Source organism: Mandrillus leucophaeus, unplaced genomic scaffold (genome assembly GCF_000951045.1).
Source record: "Mandrillus leucophaeus isolate KB7577 unplaced genomic scaffold, Mleu.le_1.0 Scaffold68, whole genome shotgun sequence".
Classification (NCBI taxonomy): Eukaryota; Metazoa; Chordata; class Mammalia; order Primates; family Cercopithecidae; genus Mandrillus; species Mandrillus leucophaeus.
In genome coordinates this window covers 4,688,516-4,709,017 of record NW_012107363.1, presented here as the reverse complement: position 1 = coordinate 4,709,017, position 20,502 = coordinate 4,688,516, and the positions used below count along the sequence as shown (strand labels likewise).

Genomic DNA, 20,502 nt, shown 5'->3' with positions numbered 1-20,502 from the left:
CCACCCATCTTGGCCTCCTAAAGTATTGGGATTATATTTGTGAGCTACCATGCCCGACCCTACTGTCTGCCATCTTTTGAGCTCTTCCCTGGAGACCCAGACCTGAACCCTCCTGCTTGTTCTCTTCTTGTCTAATACCCCTAATGACAGCGCAGCTTAGATCACTAGTGGAGAGCTTGACCTCATCTGATACCTTCACTGAAGGGAACAGCTTAGTGTCTTTTCCACTGAACACTGAGGTAAAAAATTGGAATAGTTGATTATGTGAACTCTGCTAAAATTGAGTGCATTTTACATTTTTTAAGGCCTTTTTAGGCCCTGGTTAAATAATTATTTTTAAAAATCCTGAAGGAGCCTATTATAAACAGATCTGTGGTCTTAATGAAATGTGATTAATACTGTGCATTCTTTTAAGAACTTTTGACTTTTCAAAAAACTTTTACAACATTTCCCATTTTATAGCAGCATAGGTATAAGTACCTCTCATCTCTGAGTTAGTGGACAAGAAACCCTCATGGATAGTCTAATAACGTTTGGTACAAGTCTATGTTGTTTTATACTCCATTTTATTTTCAGTTTTAAAAACTGTGGTTAAATATGTGTAACATAAAATCTACCTTCTTAACCATTTTTTACGTATACAGCTTGCTGGAATAAATAATTAAATAATGTCATGGAATCATCGCTCCACCCATCTGTGTAACCTTTTGATCATGTGACACTGAAGCTCTGTTCCCATTGAACTCTCTATTCCTCCTTCCCCGCCAAGTCCCTGGCAACCACCATTCTTCTTTCTGTCTTCTGAATTTGACTACTTTAGGTTCTCATATACTTTAGGAGTCACACTGTATTTGTTTTAGTTAGCATAATGTCTGCAAAGCTCATGCATATTGTAGCCTGTGTTAGAACTTCCTAATGTTTCAGGCCAAATGCTATTCCATTGTATGGATAGGCCACATTTTGCTTTTCCATTTCTCTGTCCATGGACACTTGTATTGCTTTCATGCTTTAGCTATTGTGAATCGTGCTGTTATGAACATGCGTGTACAAATATCTCCTGGAGACTCTGCTTTCCATTTTTTTGGCTAAATACCCAGAATTGGAGTTGCTTTTACATTCTGATTTTAATTTAAAACATTTATATCATTGAGTATTTTACTTAATAGTATAATAGTTAGCAAACTAATATTTTGGTAATAATTTGCTGGTAGTTTTAGAGTCCATTGCTCAGTTTTTTTAGGTAAATTACACAGGACATTTCAAGTGGACATGGAACAACTTCTGATGTGGAATCATGCCCCAAGCTGATGGCTAAACATATGAAATACCATGCCCTAAATTCAGTAGATTTAGTCTTTGCAATTTAGGAGATAACCTGTTATATTGTTAGGTTTTTGTCTAAAAGCTTTGTCCTCATATTTCCAACTTGCTGTAAAATTTGTTCGTGAAGACAAATATTTTTGTATGGGTTTTTTCTTTTTTATATTAAAAAGAAATGTCCACATTGGAAGATCAGTAAGCTCTTAGCAGTTTCCATGCACACATTTCTGTGCATTGAAATAAATGACAGATGAGTACATTTGTGTTCTGTGTGTAAAATGTGCTCTTTCTTCGTTGCATTTCCATGTTGGAGGGCTTGTCTCTTGGTGATCACACTTCAAAATTCTCACAGCCCCCCTTGAACCGTTTAGGTGTTAGACGGTACCGACAACCAGTATTTGGGCCTGCAGATTGGACAGCCCCAGGATGAAGATGAGGAAGCCACAGGTGTTCTTCCTGATGAAGCCTCGGAGGCCTTCAGGAACTCTTCCATGGGTATGTGGACCACAGGTGACGCGCTACAAAGTGGTCTTGGATTCAGCCCTGGACATCTTAATTATATCTTTGCTATCAAGAAGAAATCCTTTAATACTGTTTTCTGAGTTCTGAATAGCTGATGAAAATGACCAATTGAGGAATAATTATACTTTTTCTTCATCTAAATCTTATGCTTTTGAGTTATCTTAGCATAAATGTGTAATTGTATTTTAAGTGGAAATTTGTCACTTAATCTTGATTTCTCTGTTTTTAAAGCTCTTCAACAAGCACATTTATTGAAAAACATGAGTCACAGCAGGCAGCCTTCTGACAGCAGTGTTGATAAATTTGTGTTGAGAGATGAAGCTACTGAACCGGGTGATCAAGAAAACAAGGTGAGGGACATAGGCTTGAGACAACTGGGTGTTTCTGAGCTTGTGTGAGGATTTAAAATCGCCCTGGCTACTATCTACTTTATTGCTTTCCCATCCCTGGGCCTTTAAATTTCACCTTTAAATACCAGCTCTTCCCAGGCCTGTTGTTTTCCGCCTTTCCAGGTGCTACCGACAGCGTTAAGTAATTATTTTATAATACCTTGAAATAACTTTTATTGTGAATTTAATTATTAAATTGTAAATTAAAATTAATTTCTTCTTGGATTAAATAAGGTGGAGGTTTACCTTCTTTGAGTATTAGCATTTTTAGATGTAGAAAAACAAGTATATTATAAATGTAATTTGGTTGGAAACTTTATTAAGAAAAAAATCTAGCAATATTTTAAAAGATAATTAAAAATTTGTGTCTTTCCTAATGGGAAAAAAAAAAAAAAAAAAAGAATTGCCTGAGTTCTGCCTCCTTTGAGAGTGTGCCCCAGAGAAATCTATTCTGTACTGAGTGTTTCCTTGTCTGATTTCTTGGGCCATTCATTTGATGGCTGCGTATGGCCTTGCACCATGTTTTGGTTCTATTGAACTGTTTTAAAAGTCTCTGTTTATATTACCTTTTTACATGTAAATGTAACTGTCTTCACTTTTAATTCCTCAAGGGCAAGGAATAGCGTTTCACAGTTTCTCCCAGCAATCAGAATTACAGCCTTTGGCATCTCCCTGTCTACCAGGCCCACTTCCTCTTAGCTTTGGGCTTCCCCAGGCTGTTACCTTTCCCTGAGTAGCTTCTGCTTGTCCTGTAGAAGACCACTCATGCTTTGCTTCCAGAGCAACCTTTCCTGAATGCCTAGTGTCAGGTGCCTTCTTACTGTGCCCACCCTCCCTGCATGCTGCATTTATCCCCTGCCACAGCCCTGGGACCCTGTGTCCAGCTGCCTCTGACTTGTCTGTTTCTGCTTGGCCATCGTCTCTGTGAGGTCAGGTGTGCATATGAGCACAGACCAGGGCATCTCTTTATCCCCAGCACCCAGTGTAAGTGCTACTCTAGGACTATTTGTTGAATGAACTAATGCATGAATGTATTGGTTGAGTATGAGACAAACAAGTGTCACTGTCTCCTTTCTAGCCTTGCCGCATCAAAGGTGACATCGGACAGTCCACTGATGATGATTCTGCACCTCTTGTCCATTGTGTCCGCCTTTTATCTGCTTCGTTTTTGCTAACAGGGGGAAAAAATGGTGAGTACAAAAGGGGACGTGCAGAGTTGAAGGAAATAACTAGGTTTCAGAGGTCAACTTGGTGCCTGTTTATGTACTGTGTGCAGCAGAGGCAGTAGAATCTGAGGATGAGTTTGGTTTTCACTAGCCAAGGGGAAGGGAGGAAATGATGGGAGCAGGTAGGTTACTGGGTCTGGTTTTGTTCATTTGAAAACAATCTGTTGTTTGAGGCTGAAGGTGGCTTGCGTGATTTCTTTGCAGTGCTGGTTCCGGACCGGGATGTGAGGGTCAGCGTGAAGGCCCTGGCCCTCAGCTGTGTGGGAGCAGCTGTGGCTCTCCACCCAGAGTCTTTCTTCAGCAAACTCTATAAAGTTCCTCTTGACACCACAGAATACCCTGGTATGTTAAAAGTTCACATCTTATTTTCTCAGATTTAATCATTATTGTAAAAACGATTTCAGTGTTGACTATTTTAGTTTTAGAGCGGTGTTTTGAGTTTATTTGGGATATTTGACCCGTGTTGTAGCTCTTCAGAAAACACATGAATAGTGAAGTTCTTTGTTTCATGGTTTCTCTTTAGATGAAACCTGTAGAGGAAAAAAATAGAAACCTCAGCACGTAAGAGCCAACTTATATACGCATCGGATTTAAACCTAAAGCACAAATTGTGCATGGTCACGGTGGCGCTGAGTCACACTCTGCCAGGCCAGGCATTCACACTCAGGGTGAGTGGGCACCAGGACTGGCTGAGGCAGCAGTGGACCCGTGTCTGCACCCTGCCCATGCTTATTGTGGAGCCTTCTCGCTCGCTCTCTTTCTTTGGGTGAGAGGGTACACTTGTGTTTTTGAATTTATATGAGGTAAGGGTTTATGTATAGGGTTTTTTCTAGTCTTTTTTTAAGTGGAATCTGGAATTTTAATCAGATTTACTATCTGACAGCCTAGAATTATAATCCAGAAAGTCTGTGGTATTGAGGACATATTGGCAGTATGATGAATCTGTAATCCTTAAATCCTGAAACTTTTTTTTTTTTTTAATCACTTAGGGTTATTATAGTGAAGTCATTTCTGAATTTGGATCTTCTCTTCATACCTCTTTTTCTCTTTCCTGAGAATTAAGCTTTTGTTTTGAGTTAGAAAGTTGATAGTAGGAAATTGTTCCATGGCTGGGCAATTTATCTCCACAGAGGAACAATATGTCTCAGATATCTTGAACTACATCGATCATGGAGACCCACAGGTTCGAGGAGCCACTGCCATTCTCTGTGGGACCCTCATCTGCTCCATCCTCAGCAGGTCCCGCTTCCACGTGGGAGATTGGATGGGCGCCATTAGAACCCTGACAGGTAATAGCCAGTTTTTCAGCTGTGTTTTTTCTAGCTATCCGTACTAAGGTTTAAGTTCACATGATGATGTTTGCTTTTTGTTCTTCTGGTTAGGAAATACATTTTCTTTGGCGGATTGCATTCCTTTGCTGCGGAAAACACTGAAAGATGAGTCTTCTGTTACTTGCAAGCTGGCTTGTACAGCTGTGAGGGTGAGCATAATCTTCTGTGGAACCATTTCTTCACTTAGTGGACATTTCATCATTGCTACAATTAAAATTGGAGCTTCATAGGAAATATTTCCATACACTCTAAAGCTGTAACCAGTAGTATCCACCACGTATCCATCTCTTAGCTTTAGAAAGAAAACATTGCCAGTAAAGTTAATGCTTCATAAACTTCAGTTTAAGTTTTAATTCTCAGAATATTTGTTTGAAATAGACTTCTTCCCTAAGGATATATTTAGAAATAACCTATCATTACATGTAAAGTCTGTTGAATATGCTGGGCACGGTGACTCATGCCTGTAAACTGAGCACTTTGGGAGGCCAAGGTGGAAGGATTGCTTGAGCCCAGGAGTTCAAGACTATGGGCAACATGGTTGATCCTGTCTCTACAGAAAATTAAAAAGAAAAAAAAAATTAACTGGGCGTGGTGGTGCATACCTGTAGTCTCAGCTACTCGGGAGGCTGAGGTGGGGGGATTACTTGAGCCCCGGAGATGAAGGCTGCAGTGAGGCGTGGCTGCATCACTGCCCTCTAGCCTGGGCAACGGAGTGAGACTGTCTCAAAAATAATAGTAATAATAATCCGTTGAATTAAAAAAAACCCCAAAAACCAGTGTGTTAGGCCCATAGTGTAGTAAGAGTTAAAGTGAGCCTTAGGGATTATTTACTCAACCTCTGTGTTTGTATGAAGTGGAATAGCCCCAGTTCTTTAAGTGATAGCATGTTGAACCTTTCCATACCAGCTGGCTCGTAAGTCACAACTGGCCAGTCAACAAGAGTCAAAATTAACTAGTAAAAATCAAAGCAAAAAACTTAGAATTGTCAAATTTGTGCGATACCTCCCCCTTTTAAAATGTCATGCCTGACAGTAATTTTTCCCTAGTTTCCAGGTTTTGTTTCAGTCAGTTGTGTCTGTGTTGAGCAGAAGGAAGCGTGCTAACAGCTCAGTCTCGTGGCTAGCTGGGGGTCTATGTGTCAGCCATGCATGTGATGGTGCCCCTGGGTGCCTGAGGCTGCAGGGGAGGCGTACAGCAGTAGGGTTCTGTTCTGTTCTCCCGTGCCTTGGAGTACATAGTGATATAGTGGGGTGGTCCTTGGTGTAGGTCCCTCGTTCCTACCCTGGGTCTGCGATTTATTTAGAAGTGGTGTTGGAGCTGTGCGGCAGGCCCCTTTGTAACTGATCAATGTTTGTGAAGTTGCCGTTTGAGAACTGAAACCATGACATAAGCAGAAATGGAAGAAAAAAAGAACCAGTTATGTGAAAGGGACATATTCACTTTTAAGCTTGTATTTACTGAGATAAAATATATGCCATCAATGTTCTTGAGAGGTGTGGGAAAAGTGCAACATCCTGGTTGCAGTTAAATCCAGAACGTTGTGTGTTGAAGACTGACAGTTCTCAAACCGTCAAGACGCGGGTACTGAGTGGGACTAACCTACTGCCCTCTTGCCTCGGACCTTGTGTTCCAGCATTGTGTCATGAGTCTCTGCAGCAGCAGCTACAGTGAGTTAGGACTGCAGCTGATCATCGACGTGCTGACTCTGAGGAACAGTTCCTATTGGCTGGTGAGGACAGAGCTTCTGGAAACCCTTGCGGAGATTGACTTCAGGTAAGTGAGTCACGTCCATTAGATTTCATGAACTAAGCTCAATTGAAAGTCCTGGGGTCACTTGGTGTAAGGAATGATGTTATCAAGTACCCTGCGCATCAGAAATCTGAGTGGTTTAGGTAGATGACAGTGATTTTCTCCTCCCAGTGGCTTTTTGCTGAACTTTGCCCTATGCGTGGATTTTATTTTATTTTATTATTTATTTAGAGACATGATCTTGCTCTGTTGCCCAGGCTTGGATGCAGTAGCACAGTCATAGCTCACTGCAGCTTTGAACTCCAGGACTCGAGTGGTCCTCCTGCCTCAGCCTCCCGGTTAGCTAGGACAATAGGTGTGTGCCATCACACTGGCTAATATTTTATTTTTTGTAGAAATGGGGTCTTGCTATGTTGCCCAGGCTGGTCTCAAACTCCTGAGCTCGATTGATCCTCCAATCTTGGCCTCCCAAAGTGCTGGGATTACAGGCATGAGCCACTGTACCTGGCCTAGAATTTTAAAAGATAAATAGAAGAGTAGTTTTTTTTTTTTTGGATAGTCCTAGTCATTTAAGTGTTCTGGATAGTAAGAATAAAAGAGCTTAGAATTTTTCATCTTTGTCTTAAACTTTTTAAAAAATGTAGCTTTTGTTAATTCTGCTTGTTTAAATAGAATATACTCATCATTATACTGAACCTAGGTAAGACACCTGGTTTATATTTTGTTGCAATTAAAAAATGTGAGCTGTGGTTGCAGTGAGCCAAGATCATGGCCGTTGCACTTCAGCCTGGTGACAGAGCGAGACTCCGTCTCAAAAAAAAAAAAAACAAAAAACGTGAGCTGTGTTGGAACTTTCATTTTCTAAGAGTAAAGTTTTGGCAGGAGAAATTTTCTGTCAGTACTTTGTTTTAGAAGGGAAATTTTTATAATTCAGGTGTTTTTGTTTTTGTTTTTGTTTTTCCCCCCAAGCCACCTTTTATAGAGCCCTTGTGGGTTACTTTATTTAATCCTTAGAATGTTTATAAATCTGGGACTGTTCTCGGCTCCACCCACAGATAGGGGCGCTGAGCATGCGTGAGTGGGCAGCAAGATAGCAGGTTATGCAGGGCCCAACTCGCCCCTTCTTTGGTTTGAGCCAGTTCTGTACGGGACTTACAGAGTGTTTTGAAATAGTATTTATTTTGAAGAAAAAGAAAAACAGTTTACTGAGTGCTATCTTATTGAGTCTGGAGTTGTGAGAGGAATGCCACCTCTATTGGTTTAAAGCCATCGGCCTTTTCTGTTGTCTTGAGTAAGTGCTGCCCAAGGGCCTTCCAGGGCGCCTGACTGAGCCTGCTCTGAAGCAAGCTGGCAGAAAGTGTTTACTGAGTAACTAAATGATTTCATTGTTAAATGTGCTCTTTTGTTAGGCTGGTGAGCTTTTTGGAGGCAAAAGCAGAAAACTTACACAGAGGGGCTCATCATTATACAGGGGTAAGCGGCTTATTTTTGTGAGATACTGTTTTACCTTCAAGGAGGTGAAAGTGAGGCTTTCCTTGTGGAATTTCTCTAAATGCATTCATCGTATTTTAGATCTGTTTATTTCACAGTTTATATCATGAAAGTTATAATTGTGTCATATGGATTTAAGTCTAGCAATGTTGAGTTCTTTCTCACTAGCTTTCCAAAATATCTTACCTAAAATTTAGTCAAATACAAGATTATGTTTATTTTTATTATCCTTCTCTCTAAAGCTTTTAAAGCTGCAAGAACGAGTGCTCAATAATGTTGTCATCCATTTGCTTGGGGATGAAGACCCCAGGGTGCGACATGTTGCTGCAGCATCATTAATTAGGTATTTACCAGTATTTTATCTCTTTTACTTTTTTGGTTGAAGTACTAAAAGGTATGAGCATGGAAAGAGAGGGAAGAATTCAAAGGATGGAGAGCAGTATTCCTGAATCTGAGCTCATTTCAGCTATTCTGTTCTTAAACTATCAAGAAAAAAAAATCCAAAAAAGTCTAAAATTATAATAAAAAAAACAAAATACTAACCATCCATTGTAAAAAGTAATGCATTTTCATTGTAAAAATTTGGACTATAGAGAATAGCACTAAGAAGAAAAAAAATCACCTTCAATTCTGCTACCACCTGGAAGTAATCGCTGTTAATATTTTGCTGTATACTTTTTATGAGTTTCTTATTCAAAATGGGGTCAAAATTACATGCAATTGTGTAACCTAATTTTCACTAAATATTTTATTAGCATTTTTCTCTTATGAAACAGTAATTTTAGTTATGGGTCATTGTTTTACTATGTGATTGTGATAAAATTTTACATAAATTTTTTTTGGCAATTAACTATTGTACGTAAATATTTGTGTATAATTTTCTTTTTCCGAGAATTCCTGGAAGTTGAGTTAGCAGCCCAGGCTTTGAATTTTTTTTTTTTTTTTTTTTTTTTTTTTTGAGGCAGAGTCTTGTTCGTTTGCCCAAGCGCGATCTCGGCTCACTGCAACCTCCGCCTCCTAAGCTATTCTCCTGCCTCAGCCCCCCGAGTAGCCGGGATTACAGGTGCACACCACCACACCCAGCTAATTTTTGTATTTTTAGTAGAGACAGGGTTTCACCAGATTGGCCAGGCTGGTCTCAAACTCCTGACCCCATGATCCACCTGCCTCGGCCTCCCAAAGTGCTGGGATTACAGGTGTGAACCACCATGCCTGGCCAGGCTTTGAATTTAAAACAAATTTTCTAATAGCTTTATGGCGGTATAATTTACATTTCTTGAAACCTACTCGTTTTGAGTGTATAGTAAACTTCAATTTTATCCCATTTCTATCACCCCAAAGGTCCTTGAGCCCATTGCAGTAACCTCCGGTTCCCACCCCCACTCCTAGGCAGCCACTCATCTATTTTCTGTCCCTTAAGATTTGTGTTTTCGTCAGGCACGGTGGCTCACGCCTTTACTCCCAGCACTTTGGGAGGCCAAGGTGGGTGGATCTCTTGAGGTCAGGAGTTCAAGACCAGCCTGGCCAACATGGTGAAACCCTGTCTGTGCTAACAATACAAAAATTAGTCGGGTGTGGTGGCGGGCATCTGTAATCCCAGCTACTTGGGAGGCTGAGGCAGGAGAATCGCTTGAACGTGGGAGGCAAAGTTGGCAGTGAGCAGAGATCGTGCCACTGCATTCCAGCCTGGGCAGCAGAGAGAGACTCTGTCTGAAAACAAAGATTTGTATTTTCTGGACATTTTATAGAACTGGGGTCATAGTATAAATGGACTTTTGCATTTGGCTTCTTTTACTTAATTTTGAGATTGGGTCTTGTTGTAGCATGTATCGGTAGTTTGTTCATTTTTATTGGTGAGAGTATTATATGAATAATGCTATATTTTATCTATCCATCAGATGGATATTATTGAGTTCATGTTTTGGCCAATTTATGAATTATGGTACTGTGAACATTTGCCTACAAGATTTTGTATAGGCATGTTTTCATTTCTCTTGAGTGGATAACCTAGAAGTGGATTTTAAAATAATTTTTGGTACTTACTGTGAAACTGCTCTTCAGATACATACCATCGTTTGTCCTTTCTTTCTTGTCTTTCTCTTTCTCTTTCTTTCTTTCGACATATACACATTTTAAGAAAAATTTCAGTAGTTTTTGGGGTACAAGTGGTTTTTGGTTACATGGCTGAATTTTGGTTGCATGGTGAAGTCTGAGATTTTAGTACACTTGTCACCCAAGTAGTGTATCTTGTACCCAATATGTAGTTTTCTGTCCCTCACCTTCCTCCCAGCCTCCCGCCTTGTGAGTCTCCAATGTGCATTATACCACTGTGTATGCCCTTGCGTACTCACAGCTCAGCTCCCACTTAGAACATACAGCAGAAACATACCAAAGTATACTCCCACTACCAGAATGTGATTGTGCCTGATTCTTCTCACCAATACAAATATTTCAAAAAAAGTTAAATATATATCAGTTTTTTGGGCAGAAGTTGATACTTCTCTTTATTTTTTTTTTTTTTTTGAGATAGGGTCTCACTCTATGATGCCCAGACTGGAGTGCGGTGGTGCCATCTAGCTTACTGCAGTTTCTGCCTCCCAGGTTCAAGTGATTCTCCCACCTCAGCCTCCCAAGAAGCTGGAATTACAGGGGAGAGCCACCACTGCCAGCTAATTTTTGTATTTTTTGGTAGAGATGGGGTTTCACCATGTTGGCCAGACTGGTCTCAAACTCTTGACCTCAAGTGATCTACCTGCCTTGGCCTTCCAAAGTGCTGGGATTACAGGCGTGAGCTACCACACCCAGCTGACATTTCTTTTTAAAATAACTTACCTTCTTTTGAAAGTAATACATGTTAAATGAACAAAATTTAAGGAAAATATAAAAAAGGAAATAATCTTTATAATGAAACTACTGAAAGAAAACCAAAGTTACATTTTGGTGCATATTCTTTTTCGTTTTCGTCATTGTAATTTGCATTTCTTTGATTACTTGTGAGACACACTTTTCATTTACTTAAAGGTTCGTATGACTTGCCTGTTCAGAAATTTTGCAGCTTTACCATTTTCTGCAAATGATAGCAACTTCTTTTTATTTTTTTATTTTTATTTTTATTTTTTTTTTGAGATGAAGTCTTGCTCTGTCGCCCAGGCTGGAGTGCAGTGGCCAGATCTCAGCTCACTGCAAGCTCCGCCTCCCGGATTCACGCCATTCTCCTGCCTCAGCCTCCCGAGTAGCTGGGACTACAGGCGCCGCCACCTCGCCCGGCTAGTTTTTGTATTTTTTAGTAGAGACGGGGTTTCACCGTGTTAGCCAGGATGGTCTTGATCTCCTGACCTCGTGATCCACCCATCTCGGCCTCCCAAAGTGCTGGGATTACAGGCTTGAGCCACCGCGCCCGGCCGCAACTTCTTTTTATTTGTTTGTTTGTGGTGACAGTCTCGCCCTGTCACCCAGGCTGGAGTGCAGTGGTGGAATCTTGGCTCATTGCAACTATTGCCTCCTGGGTTCAAGCGATTTTCCTGCCTCAGCCCCCCAAGTAGCTGGGATTACAGGAATGTACCACCATGCCCGGCCAATTTTTATATCTTTAGTAGAGATGGGGTTTCGCCATGTTGGCCAGGCTGGTCTTGAACTCCTGGTCTCAAGCGGTTCCCCGTCTCGGCTTCCCAGAGTGCTGGGATTACAGGCGTGAGCCACCCTACCCAGCCAATAGTTACTTCTTATATTCCAGAAAAAATTATACTCATGATCAAGTCTCCATGAGGAAAAAGACTTCAATTAAAGATATTGCGGTTTGCAGACCAATATGATAAAATAGTTGATTGTTTCTAAAAGTATTACTGAGTAATGATGGCAGATATAAGCCCTTTTGTTTTTGTAGGAAAATATTACCCATGTTCTGCATTTGAATTCAGTTTAGATTTGTTAGGAATCTCAGCTTAAGCTTTGCCATCTGGGAGTGTTTGGGACAATTTTGCAGACAGAATTGCAAAAGTGCCTAAGGGATGCAACTGGCACTCAGACCTGCTCCGTGCTCAGTACTCTGTGGACAGATGTTCAGCACTTGTTGATGTTGATTAAAAGGTTTAGAAAGAGAACTTTCAAAGTTGGTTTTTAATTAAAACATTTAATAGTGTGAATAAAAAGGGACTTAATTTTATGACAGACAAAAGAAAGTACAGCACCCGGCGGGGCACGGGGGCTCACGCCTGTAATCCCAGCACTTTGGGAGGCTGAGGCAGGTGGATCATGAAGTCAGGAGTTCAAGAGTTCAAGACCAGCCTGGCCAAGGTGGTGAAACCCCGTCTCTACTAAAACTACAAAAATTAGCCAGGTGTGTTGGCAGGCACCTGTAATCCCGCTACTCAGGAGGCTGAGACAGGAGAATCACTTGAACCTGGATGGCAGAGGTTGCAGTGAGCCAAGATTGTGCCACTGCACTCCAGCCTGGGCAACAGAGTGAGAGTCTGTCTCAAAAAAAGAAAAAAGAAAATACAGCACCCAGTTATGTCAGAGTGGGTGCATCAGAGAGTGACCCTGAGATTGGAGACGATGCTGTCACGTGCTTGAAGAATGCTACCTGAGAAAGGGGGCGAGAAGTGGTGTTTGCTGGTAACCAGAGGTGTTGGCTTAGCCACCTGCAGGGAGGGTGGTCTATCACAGGTGAGTTTCATCTACTTTCTTAAGCAAATTAACCTTACTTTTGTGTTAGGCTTGTCCCAAAGCTGTTTTATAAATGTGACCAAGGACAAGCTGACCCAGTAGTGGCCGTGGCAAGAGATCAAAGCAGTGTTTACCTGAAACTTCTCATGCATGAGACGCAGCCGCCATCTCATTTCTCCGTCAGCACAATAACCAGGTATGCTGACCCGGTGGCGTCCTCACATTGTCGGGAAAATGCCCTTTCCTGATGCCTTTCTTTAGGCTTTAATTGAAAACATTTTATTTTCTAGAAAAAAGCTTTAGCTCAGGATGTTTGAGTGTAGGTCATTCCTTTGATAGGATATTGTCATTCTGAGGATTGACCACACCACCTCTGTATTTAAGCCCTGCCACAATCACACAGCTGTGACACTATAAATCTTTTAATCGTTTATTACATTTCATGTGCTGATAGTTATATTTTTGTGTGTGACACTTACGTATTATCTGTTAAAAAATTTTCACTTTAGTTGTGTTACCTTTAAAGAGGATTGTATTCTATCATGCCTGTTGATTTGTAGGTGAGCGGGCTATTAAAGTCAGTGTTATTTAGGGCTATCCACTAGTTCTGTGATTTGCAATGACTCTCCTTCACATTGGTTGTGGAGCTTTTGAATATAGCGTCAAATGGCCACATATATCCCATGCTTACCTGATTCTTAGGTGAGTAGGACAGAGTGCTTTAATGAAGCTATAATCTTCAGAATTCTAGCTTGCAAAGGAGATTGCAGAAGGATTAGACTTGTGCTTTTCAATTTTGTCTTTTAAATGTTATTTTAAAAATTGGCTTTATATGATACTCTTTTTCTGCTGAGTAACAGTATTTTATAGAATTTGGACTAGATGACTTCTAAGCTTAAATGATCACTTGATGCTTTTTTTCTGAATTAGGAACTCAGCTTATCACATTTCAAAGTCATAATTCCTGAATACATAACATCTTTTTTTCATGTAAAGACTGCTTTAAAAAACACATGGAAGGTCGGGCGTGGTGGCTCACACCTGTAATCCTAGCACTTTGGGAGGCCCAGGCGGGCAGGTTGCCTGAGTTCAAGAGTTCAAGACCACCCTGGGCAACATGGCAAAACTTGCCTCTAGTAAAACATAAAAAATTAGCCAGGCGTGATGGTGGGCACCTGTAATCCCAGCTACTTGGGAAGCTGGGGGATGAGAATCACTTGAGCCCTGGAGGCAGAGGTTGCATTGAGCCGAGATGGTGCCATTGCACTCCAGCTTGGGCTACAGAGTGAGACTGTCTCAAAAAAAAAAAAAAAAAAAAGCCACAAAACAACAACAACAAAAACACATGGAAACGTTTTCTTTGGCCACCTTAATATTTCCCCTTCAGATAATTCCTTTGTTTAAACTCAGAACTGGCATTTTCTCTCTTTGAAAAGATTCAGGACAAATACTCCTTTAAGATAAGCAGAAACAGTGAAAGAATATTTGATTATCAGGAATTTGATAGGCTTAGAATAAATTGTTGCTTCTTAATGTCATTTCAGAAGATGAATATTTATTAATAGATGCCAACTGAGATATCATTAAAATTGGTTACTACTACTTTGAAAAGTTTCCCAGTTCCAAACTTCAGCAGGCCTCTTCACAATTCAACAGTGCTTAATTGGGACTTGCGTGATAGATACGATTCCCAATTGTGTAGCAGAGTGTGCTGCTTAGCTCCCTATTCTGTTAGCATTCGTGTGTTAACTTAAAATCATAATCTCCTTAGTTTTGTTGAGCGTCTCTGTGGACGAGACACTGTGAGGGATACAAAATCAGATTGGCTTTATTCAAACCATTGGGGTATTATTTTTATTTTTTGCCTTTTTTCCATGTGTTCTAAAGGAATTAGAGTTTGAATATAACTATAATGGGGGATAGAAATTTACATGTGCTGTGAAGGGAATGCAGAAAAGTGCCATGGGAGCTCAGAAGTGGAGAAAGGAATTTTTTTTCTTGGAAGCAGGAGTAACTTCATGAAGCATTTATTTCAACTTAGAGATAGTAGGCAATGCTGTAAGGGGAGTGTGGCTGCAGCGAAAGTGTTTGGGGCAGACTGGGAGGAAGGGAGGGAATAAATTCAGCCATTGTTATGGCATAATGATCAAAATTTATTTTCAGCCCCTCTTTCACTTAAAAGTTGAGACTGCTTAACTTCTTTTAATCTTTAATCTTAAACTTTTAAATGCCATTTGATCTTTAAAAAGATATGTTTTAATAGTATATTTTAAGTCTCTGTATTTTTCTTATTAGAATATACAGAGGCTATAACCTACTACCAAGCATAACAGATGTCACTATGGAAAATAACCTTTCAAGAGTTATTGCAGCAGTTTCTCACGAACTGATCACATCAACCACGAGAGCACTCACTGTAAGTTTCTTGATTGGTCTTAATGAAATTATAATAATTTTTTGTAACTTGTATGGCCAGTTAGTTGTATGGTCATCTTATGGTGAGGTGCTTGTATTAGAGCTCTTACTTATCTGTGGGGCTTGCTAAGAAATTGTGTTTCTGTGAAAAGGATCTTAGCTTACTCCAGGAATGTAAATAACTATTTTTTTCTGATTATTAAAGTAATACATGCCAAAAGTAAAAAAATTCAGCCAATTTAGGAAGACATAAAAATGAAAATAAGCCAGGCGTGGTGGCTCACACCTGTAATCCCAGCACTTTGGGAAGCCGAGGTGGGGGGCTCACTTGATGTCAGGAGTTCAAGACCAGCCTGGCCAACATGGTGAAACCCATCTCTACTAAAAATACAAAAATTAGCTGGGCGTGGTGGCGGGTGCCTGTAATCCCAGCTACTCAGGAGGCCGAGGCAGGAGAATCGCTTGAACGTGGGAGGCAGAGCTTGCAGTGAGCCGAGATCGAGCCACTGCACTCCAGCCTGTGCAACAGAGCGAGACTTTGTTTCCAAAAAAAAAAAAGAGAAAGAAAACTACTGTCACCTGCATTGGTAATGTATCAGAAGTTTAAAATGTCTCGATTATAATTAACTCAGTGACCTGGTAATATATACTAAGGGAAAAATATTTATAATTTACATTTTTTATTTATTTTTATTTTTTATTTATTTTTATTTTTTTGAGACTGAGTCTGGCTCTGTCGCCCAGGCTGGAGTGCAGTGGCCGGATCTCAGCTCACTGCAAGCTCCGCCTCCCGGGTTTACGCCATTCTCCTGCCTCAGCCTCCCAAGTAGCTGGGACCACAGGCGCCCGCCACTTCGCCCGGCTAGTTTTTTGTATTTTTTTTAGTAGAGACGGGGTTTCACCATGTTAGCCAGGATGGTCTCGATCTCCTGACCTCGTGATCCGCCTGTCTCGGCCTCCCAAAGTGCTGGGATTACAGGCTTGAGCCACCGCGCCCGGCCTATTTTTATTTTTTGAGACGGAGTTTTGCTTTTGTTGCCCAGGCTGGAGTGCAATGGCACAATCTCAGCTCACCACAACCTCCGCCTCCCGAGTTCAAGCGATTCTTCTGCCTCAGCCTCCTGAGTAGCTGGGGTTACAGGCATGTGCCACCACACCCAGCTAATTTTGTATTTTTAGTAGAGATGGGGTTTCTCCATGTTGATCAGGCTGGTCTCAAACTCCTGACCTCAGGTGATCCACCCGCCTTGGTCACCCAAAGTGCTGGGATTACAGGCGTGAGCCACCACACCCATCTTTACATTTTTATAATAATAATTTATGTTGCTGACATTAGAAAAGAACCATAATATCCAAGAATTCAAGAACAATTAAATTATGTACATATGCTAGTGTATAGTGTGATGCTTTGGAGAATTTTTAACAATGTGGAGATATATAATCTGAATTGTAATATTGAGTGAAAAAAGGCAGAATACAAACCTAGTAGGGGGTATAGTCGGATTTCAGTTAAGAAAAATAATATTTACATATATACATTTCTCACATTGGCAGATAATCACCAAGATAAATTTTGGGATTGTGGATGATTTTTGTGTTCTTTATATTTTTCAGGTATTCTCAAATTTTCTAAAATGAGCAAGTATAACTTTTGTCATCAGAAAAAATAATATACAAAAGTAATGTTAATTTGTTGGTGACCAGGTTAAACCTTTTTATTTTTATTATTATTTTTTGAGATAGAGTCTCGCTCTGTTGCCCAGGCTGGAACGCAGTGGCGTGATCTTGGCTCACTGCAGCCTCTGCTTCCCGGGTTCAAACGATTCTCCAGCCCCAGCCTCCTGAGTGGCTGGAATTACAGGTGCGGGGGACCACACCTGGCTAATTTTTGTATTTTTAGTAGAGGTGGGGTTTCACCAGGTTGGTCAGGCTGGCCTCGAACTCCTGACCTCGTGATCCACCCTCCTCGGCCTCCCAAAGTGCTGGGGTTACAGGCGTGAGCCGCTGCGCCCAGCCAAACCTTTTTATTTTATTTGACAAAAGAAATACTTGCATGTTATAGAAAACTAAATATTGTTTGGGCTGTCTGCAGTATGGTCTTCTCTTGATTTGTTCAAAATATTGTAAACTTTGATTTGTTCAAAATATTGTAAACTTTGCTTATTTTTTTTTGTTCTTCCCTTGATTTGTTCAAAATATTGTACACTTTGCTTATTTTTTTTGTTCTTCCCTTGGTTTGTTCAAAATATTGTAAACTTTGCTTATTTATTTTTATTGTGGCTGACATGTGTCAGACACTGTTGTAGGCCTGGGATGTAAAAACAGGATTCCTGCCCTTACGGTCTCTGGAGGCTGGTCAGGGAGATGATGTGGTCAGCTGGAGCTCCGCTCCTAAGGTTGTGCAGGGACAGTTGAGAGGCGGAAGGGTGGGACAACATTCCAGGGTGTGGGCAGCACAGGAACCTCTCTTCATTGGGATATAATTGCCGTTCCAATAACATGTATTTGAGTTGTCTAAAGTAGGAAGTTGTACCATGCTGGGACAGATATCCCGTGGTTATCATACACAGATCTCAGTTCTCATTGTTTGTACTTTTTATAAAGGGTAAAAGGAGATATAATTCAATAAACCTTTGTGGTGGTTGGGTGTGATTTTATTGTTTCTTTGTTCTGTAGTTTGGATGCTGTGAAGCTTTGTGTCTTCTTTCCACTGCCTTCCCAGTTTGCATTTGGAGTTTAGGTTGGCACTGTGGGTATGTATTTTCCTCAGTATGTATTAATAGTTGTCTACAACAGTATAATATAAACGTAGTTATTAGGATGCCCTTTTTCTTTCTTTTTAAGTCTTTTATCAGTTTGGCTTTTGGAAAAATATCTGATAGAATACTTGTTTCTGCTGTATTAGTTGTGTGAGACTAGTGACGGGAGCTGTGGGAATTGAATGCCAAATGTTCTTAGGCATTTTTGGGAATTTGAGGGTGTGATCTTCAAGTTCATCTAGGGGAATTTTCATATGCTGGCAAAATACTTTTCTCATTAGCTTGATTCTTTCCAGAATTATTTGCTGCATATTAGAAGTTTAGGAACCTTTTTTCACTTAAATGTGACCTAACATATGAAATGGTGATGATTTAGGAACTACTGTACTTACATTAACAGCTTTTACTTAAAAATGATTTTCCCCCAGTAGATGACCCTACTCACATCTGGGAAATAATTTCAAGTCTTCTCCAGCATTCAGGAATAAGCTTTCATTCTGTGTATCAATTACTGAGAATGATTTTGGTGACTCACATCACATTTGAGAAGTAAACCTGTAGATTTCTTGTGTGTGTCAGTGAATAACCAGCTGACATTTGCTTGAAGTGGATTACATTCTCTGCTCTAGAATGATTGCTTTCCTGCCTTCCTCACATATAGACTGAGCAACTATGGTTTCTAGTCATAGGTCCGGCACTAGACTTGACTTCTGAGCAACGTTGGCATTGGAGTAAAATGTATTAATTTAAAGAAAGCTAAAAATTCATTCAAGTAAACATACAGTTCTAATACTTTTTAAAATTTAAAATATAGATAGATTTAAGTGATAAAAAAGAAAATATGAGTAGACACCATAATCCTCATTTCTGTATCTGTTCACAAGGGGTTGATATTTATGAGTTCTATTCTCCATACCCATTCTGTGTTCTCTTAATCCTCAGCACCTCAGGTGGTTGGGATTCAGTTCTTGGTAGTTTGACTTATACTCTTTTTTCTAGGGGATTGAGCCCTGGGTAGTCCTCCTTATATGAAATTGCGATTTGTCTTCCAATAACTTTTACTACAAGATATGGGGTATTAAAGGATACCATTGGGGAACCAAGATAATATTAGTATCAGGAAAACTAACCACGTCAGACCTGCCCCATTGGGTATCAAGTATACTATCCATAGTAATAAAGAGCTCACCCCAGCCAATTCTCTTTTATTTTGGGCCTGTTTATTCAATGGCATTAAGATGCCCAAATGTCTGGGTAGCTATCTCATCTCCAATTCAGCAGAACCATTGTCATATGCCCTAGTGGAAGCATTCCTTCATTGGACACTTAGGCCCCAGTACTTTTATTCAGATCTACTACCTGATTTCATTTCTCAAATGATTTTTATGGAGCTTTAATTTATAGGAAAGTTGTTAGTTGATTAACAGTAAAACAGTTTCTGAGCTGGTATAAAACATATTGTGACACGCTTTTCTCTTGGAATTGCAGGAGAAAGGAAGACTGTTGTTTGCTTGAAATTTTTCTATAATTTGACCTTGCAAATGTCTGCTTCCAGAGTGCCTCCACTGAGCGCCTCCGATGAGTCTAGGAAGAGCTGTACCGTTGGGATGGCCACGATGATTCTGACCCTGCTCTCGTCAGCTTGGTTCCCATTGGATCTCTCAGCCCATCAAGATGCTTTGATTTTGGCCGGAAACTTGCTTGCAGGTACTGAGTTGAAGCAGGGACTCCGAGGCTTGGATTTTGATTTCCTTACGGGGAATGGGGGTGGTGAGCATATGAGGGGAAAATACTAAAAGGTCATCGCCAGTGATGGCTTGTCCCTTTAGTCAAATTTCAGATGTTACCTATATGCACAAACACATGCAGCTGTTCTGTGCTGAGTATTTTAAAGTGGCCTCTTCCCAGTATAGCCCCTCAGTTAACTACAAATAAACTCATTTTGAATTTCATCTTAGTGGGCACCATATGCCAGTACTGCCTCAGGCACTGGGATGGTAAGAAAGTATAAAGTATGGACTCCATTCTCAAGTTGGTTTTAGATTAGAGGGGATACATGTAAACAAAAGTGCAGTGGTCACACAGAGTGGCCATGATCACTCTCCTCGGGCAGATTTATGGGCTGATAGGAAAGGGCACAACAGGGAGAGGGTGCAGCACCGTGGCGATGATAACGGAGGATGTGGCCAGCAAGGAAGACGGAGTCCATTGAAATTGATTTTGGGAGAAGTTGCCAATCTCCATGAAAGAATCGGGACCTGTGTTCTTTGCTTTAGGAGGCTATAGGAGAGTTTCGTGAAAGGGACTAAAAGATGAGTATTTTAATAAGATCATTCAGCCAACTTGAATGTGGGCTGGAGGAGAAGGTAGAGAGACTCAGGAGATTAATGTTGATGCTAAGGCAAGAGATGGGGAGTCTAAACCAAGATAATGGCTTTGGGATTGTAGGGAAGACACTGATCGTAAGAGAATGAAGGAGGCAGAATTGCCAGGCCTGGGTCACCAACTGAACTTCGGTTGTGAAGACCAAGAAACCTGGGATGACTTCACATCCTGGGCAGGTGTGTGGTGGTGACAGTCATGGAAATCGGGAACACAGATTTGTGGGGAAGACATCAGTTTGAGTTTGAGTTTG

At 40.6% G+C, this 20,502-nt stretch overlaps 1 protein-coding gene across 1 annotated transcript in view; it reads left to right on the top strand.

Moving 5' to 3' along the window:
- HTT (huntingtin) overlaps positions 1 to 20,502 on the top strand; it is a 150,342-nt gene that overhangs the window by 39,014 nt on the left and 90,826 nt on the right. Inside the window, exons 12-24 of the mRNA XM_012002185.1 lie at positions 1,692 to 1,815; positions 2,074 to 2,192; positions 3,310 to 3,421; positions 3,662 to 3,799; positions 4,588 to 4,746; positions 4,840 to 4,937; positions 6,422 to 6,561; positions 7,947 to 8,010; positions 8,271 to 8,371; positions 12,743 to 12,889; positions 14,989 to 15,109; positions 17,785 to 17,861; positions 19,423 to 19,574. Of these exons, the coding sequence (XP_011857575.1) occupies positions 1,692 to 1,815; positions 2,074 to 2,192; positions 3,310 to 3,421; positions 3,662 to 3,799; positions 4,588 to 4,746; positions 4,840 to 4,937; positions 6,422 to 6,561; positions 7,947 to 8,010; positions 8,271 to 8,371; positions 12,743 to 12,889; positions 14,989 to 15,109; positions 17,785 to 17,861; positions 19,423 to 19,574 (1,552 nt within the window). The remainder of the gene's footprint in view (positions 1 to 1,691; positions 1,816 to 2,073; positions 2,193 to 3,309; positions 3,422 to 3,661; positions 3,800 to 4,587; positions 4,747 to 4,839; positions 4,938 to 6,421; positions 6,562 to 7,946; positions 8,011 to 8,270; positions 8,372 to 12,742; positions 12,890 to 14,988; positions 15,110 to 17,784; positions 17,862 to 19,422; positions 19,575 to 20,502) is intronic.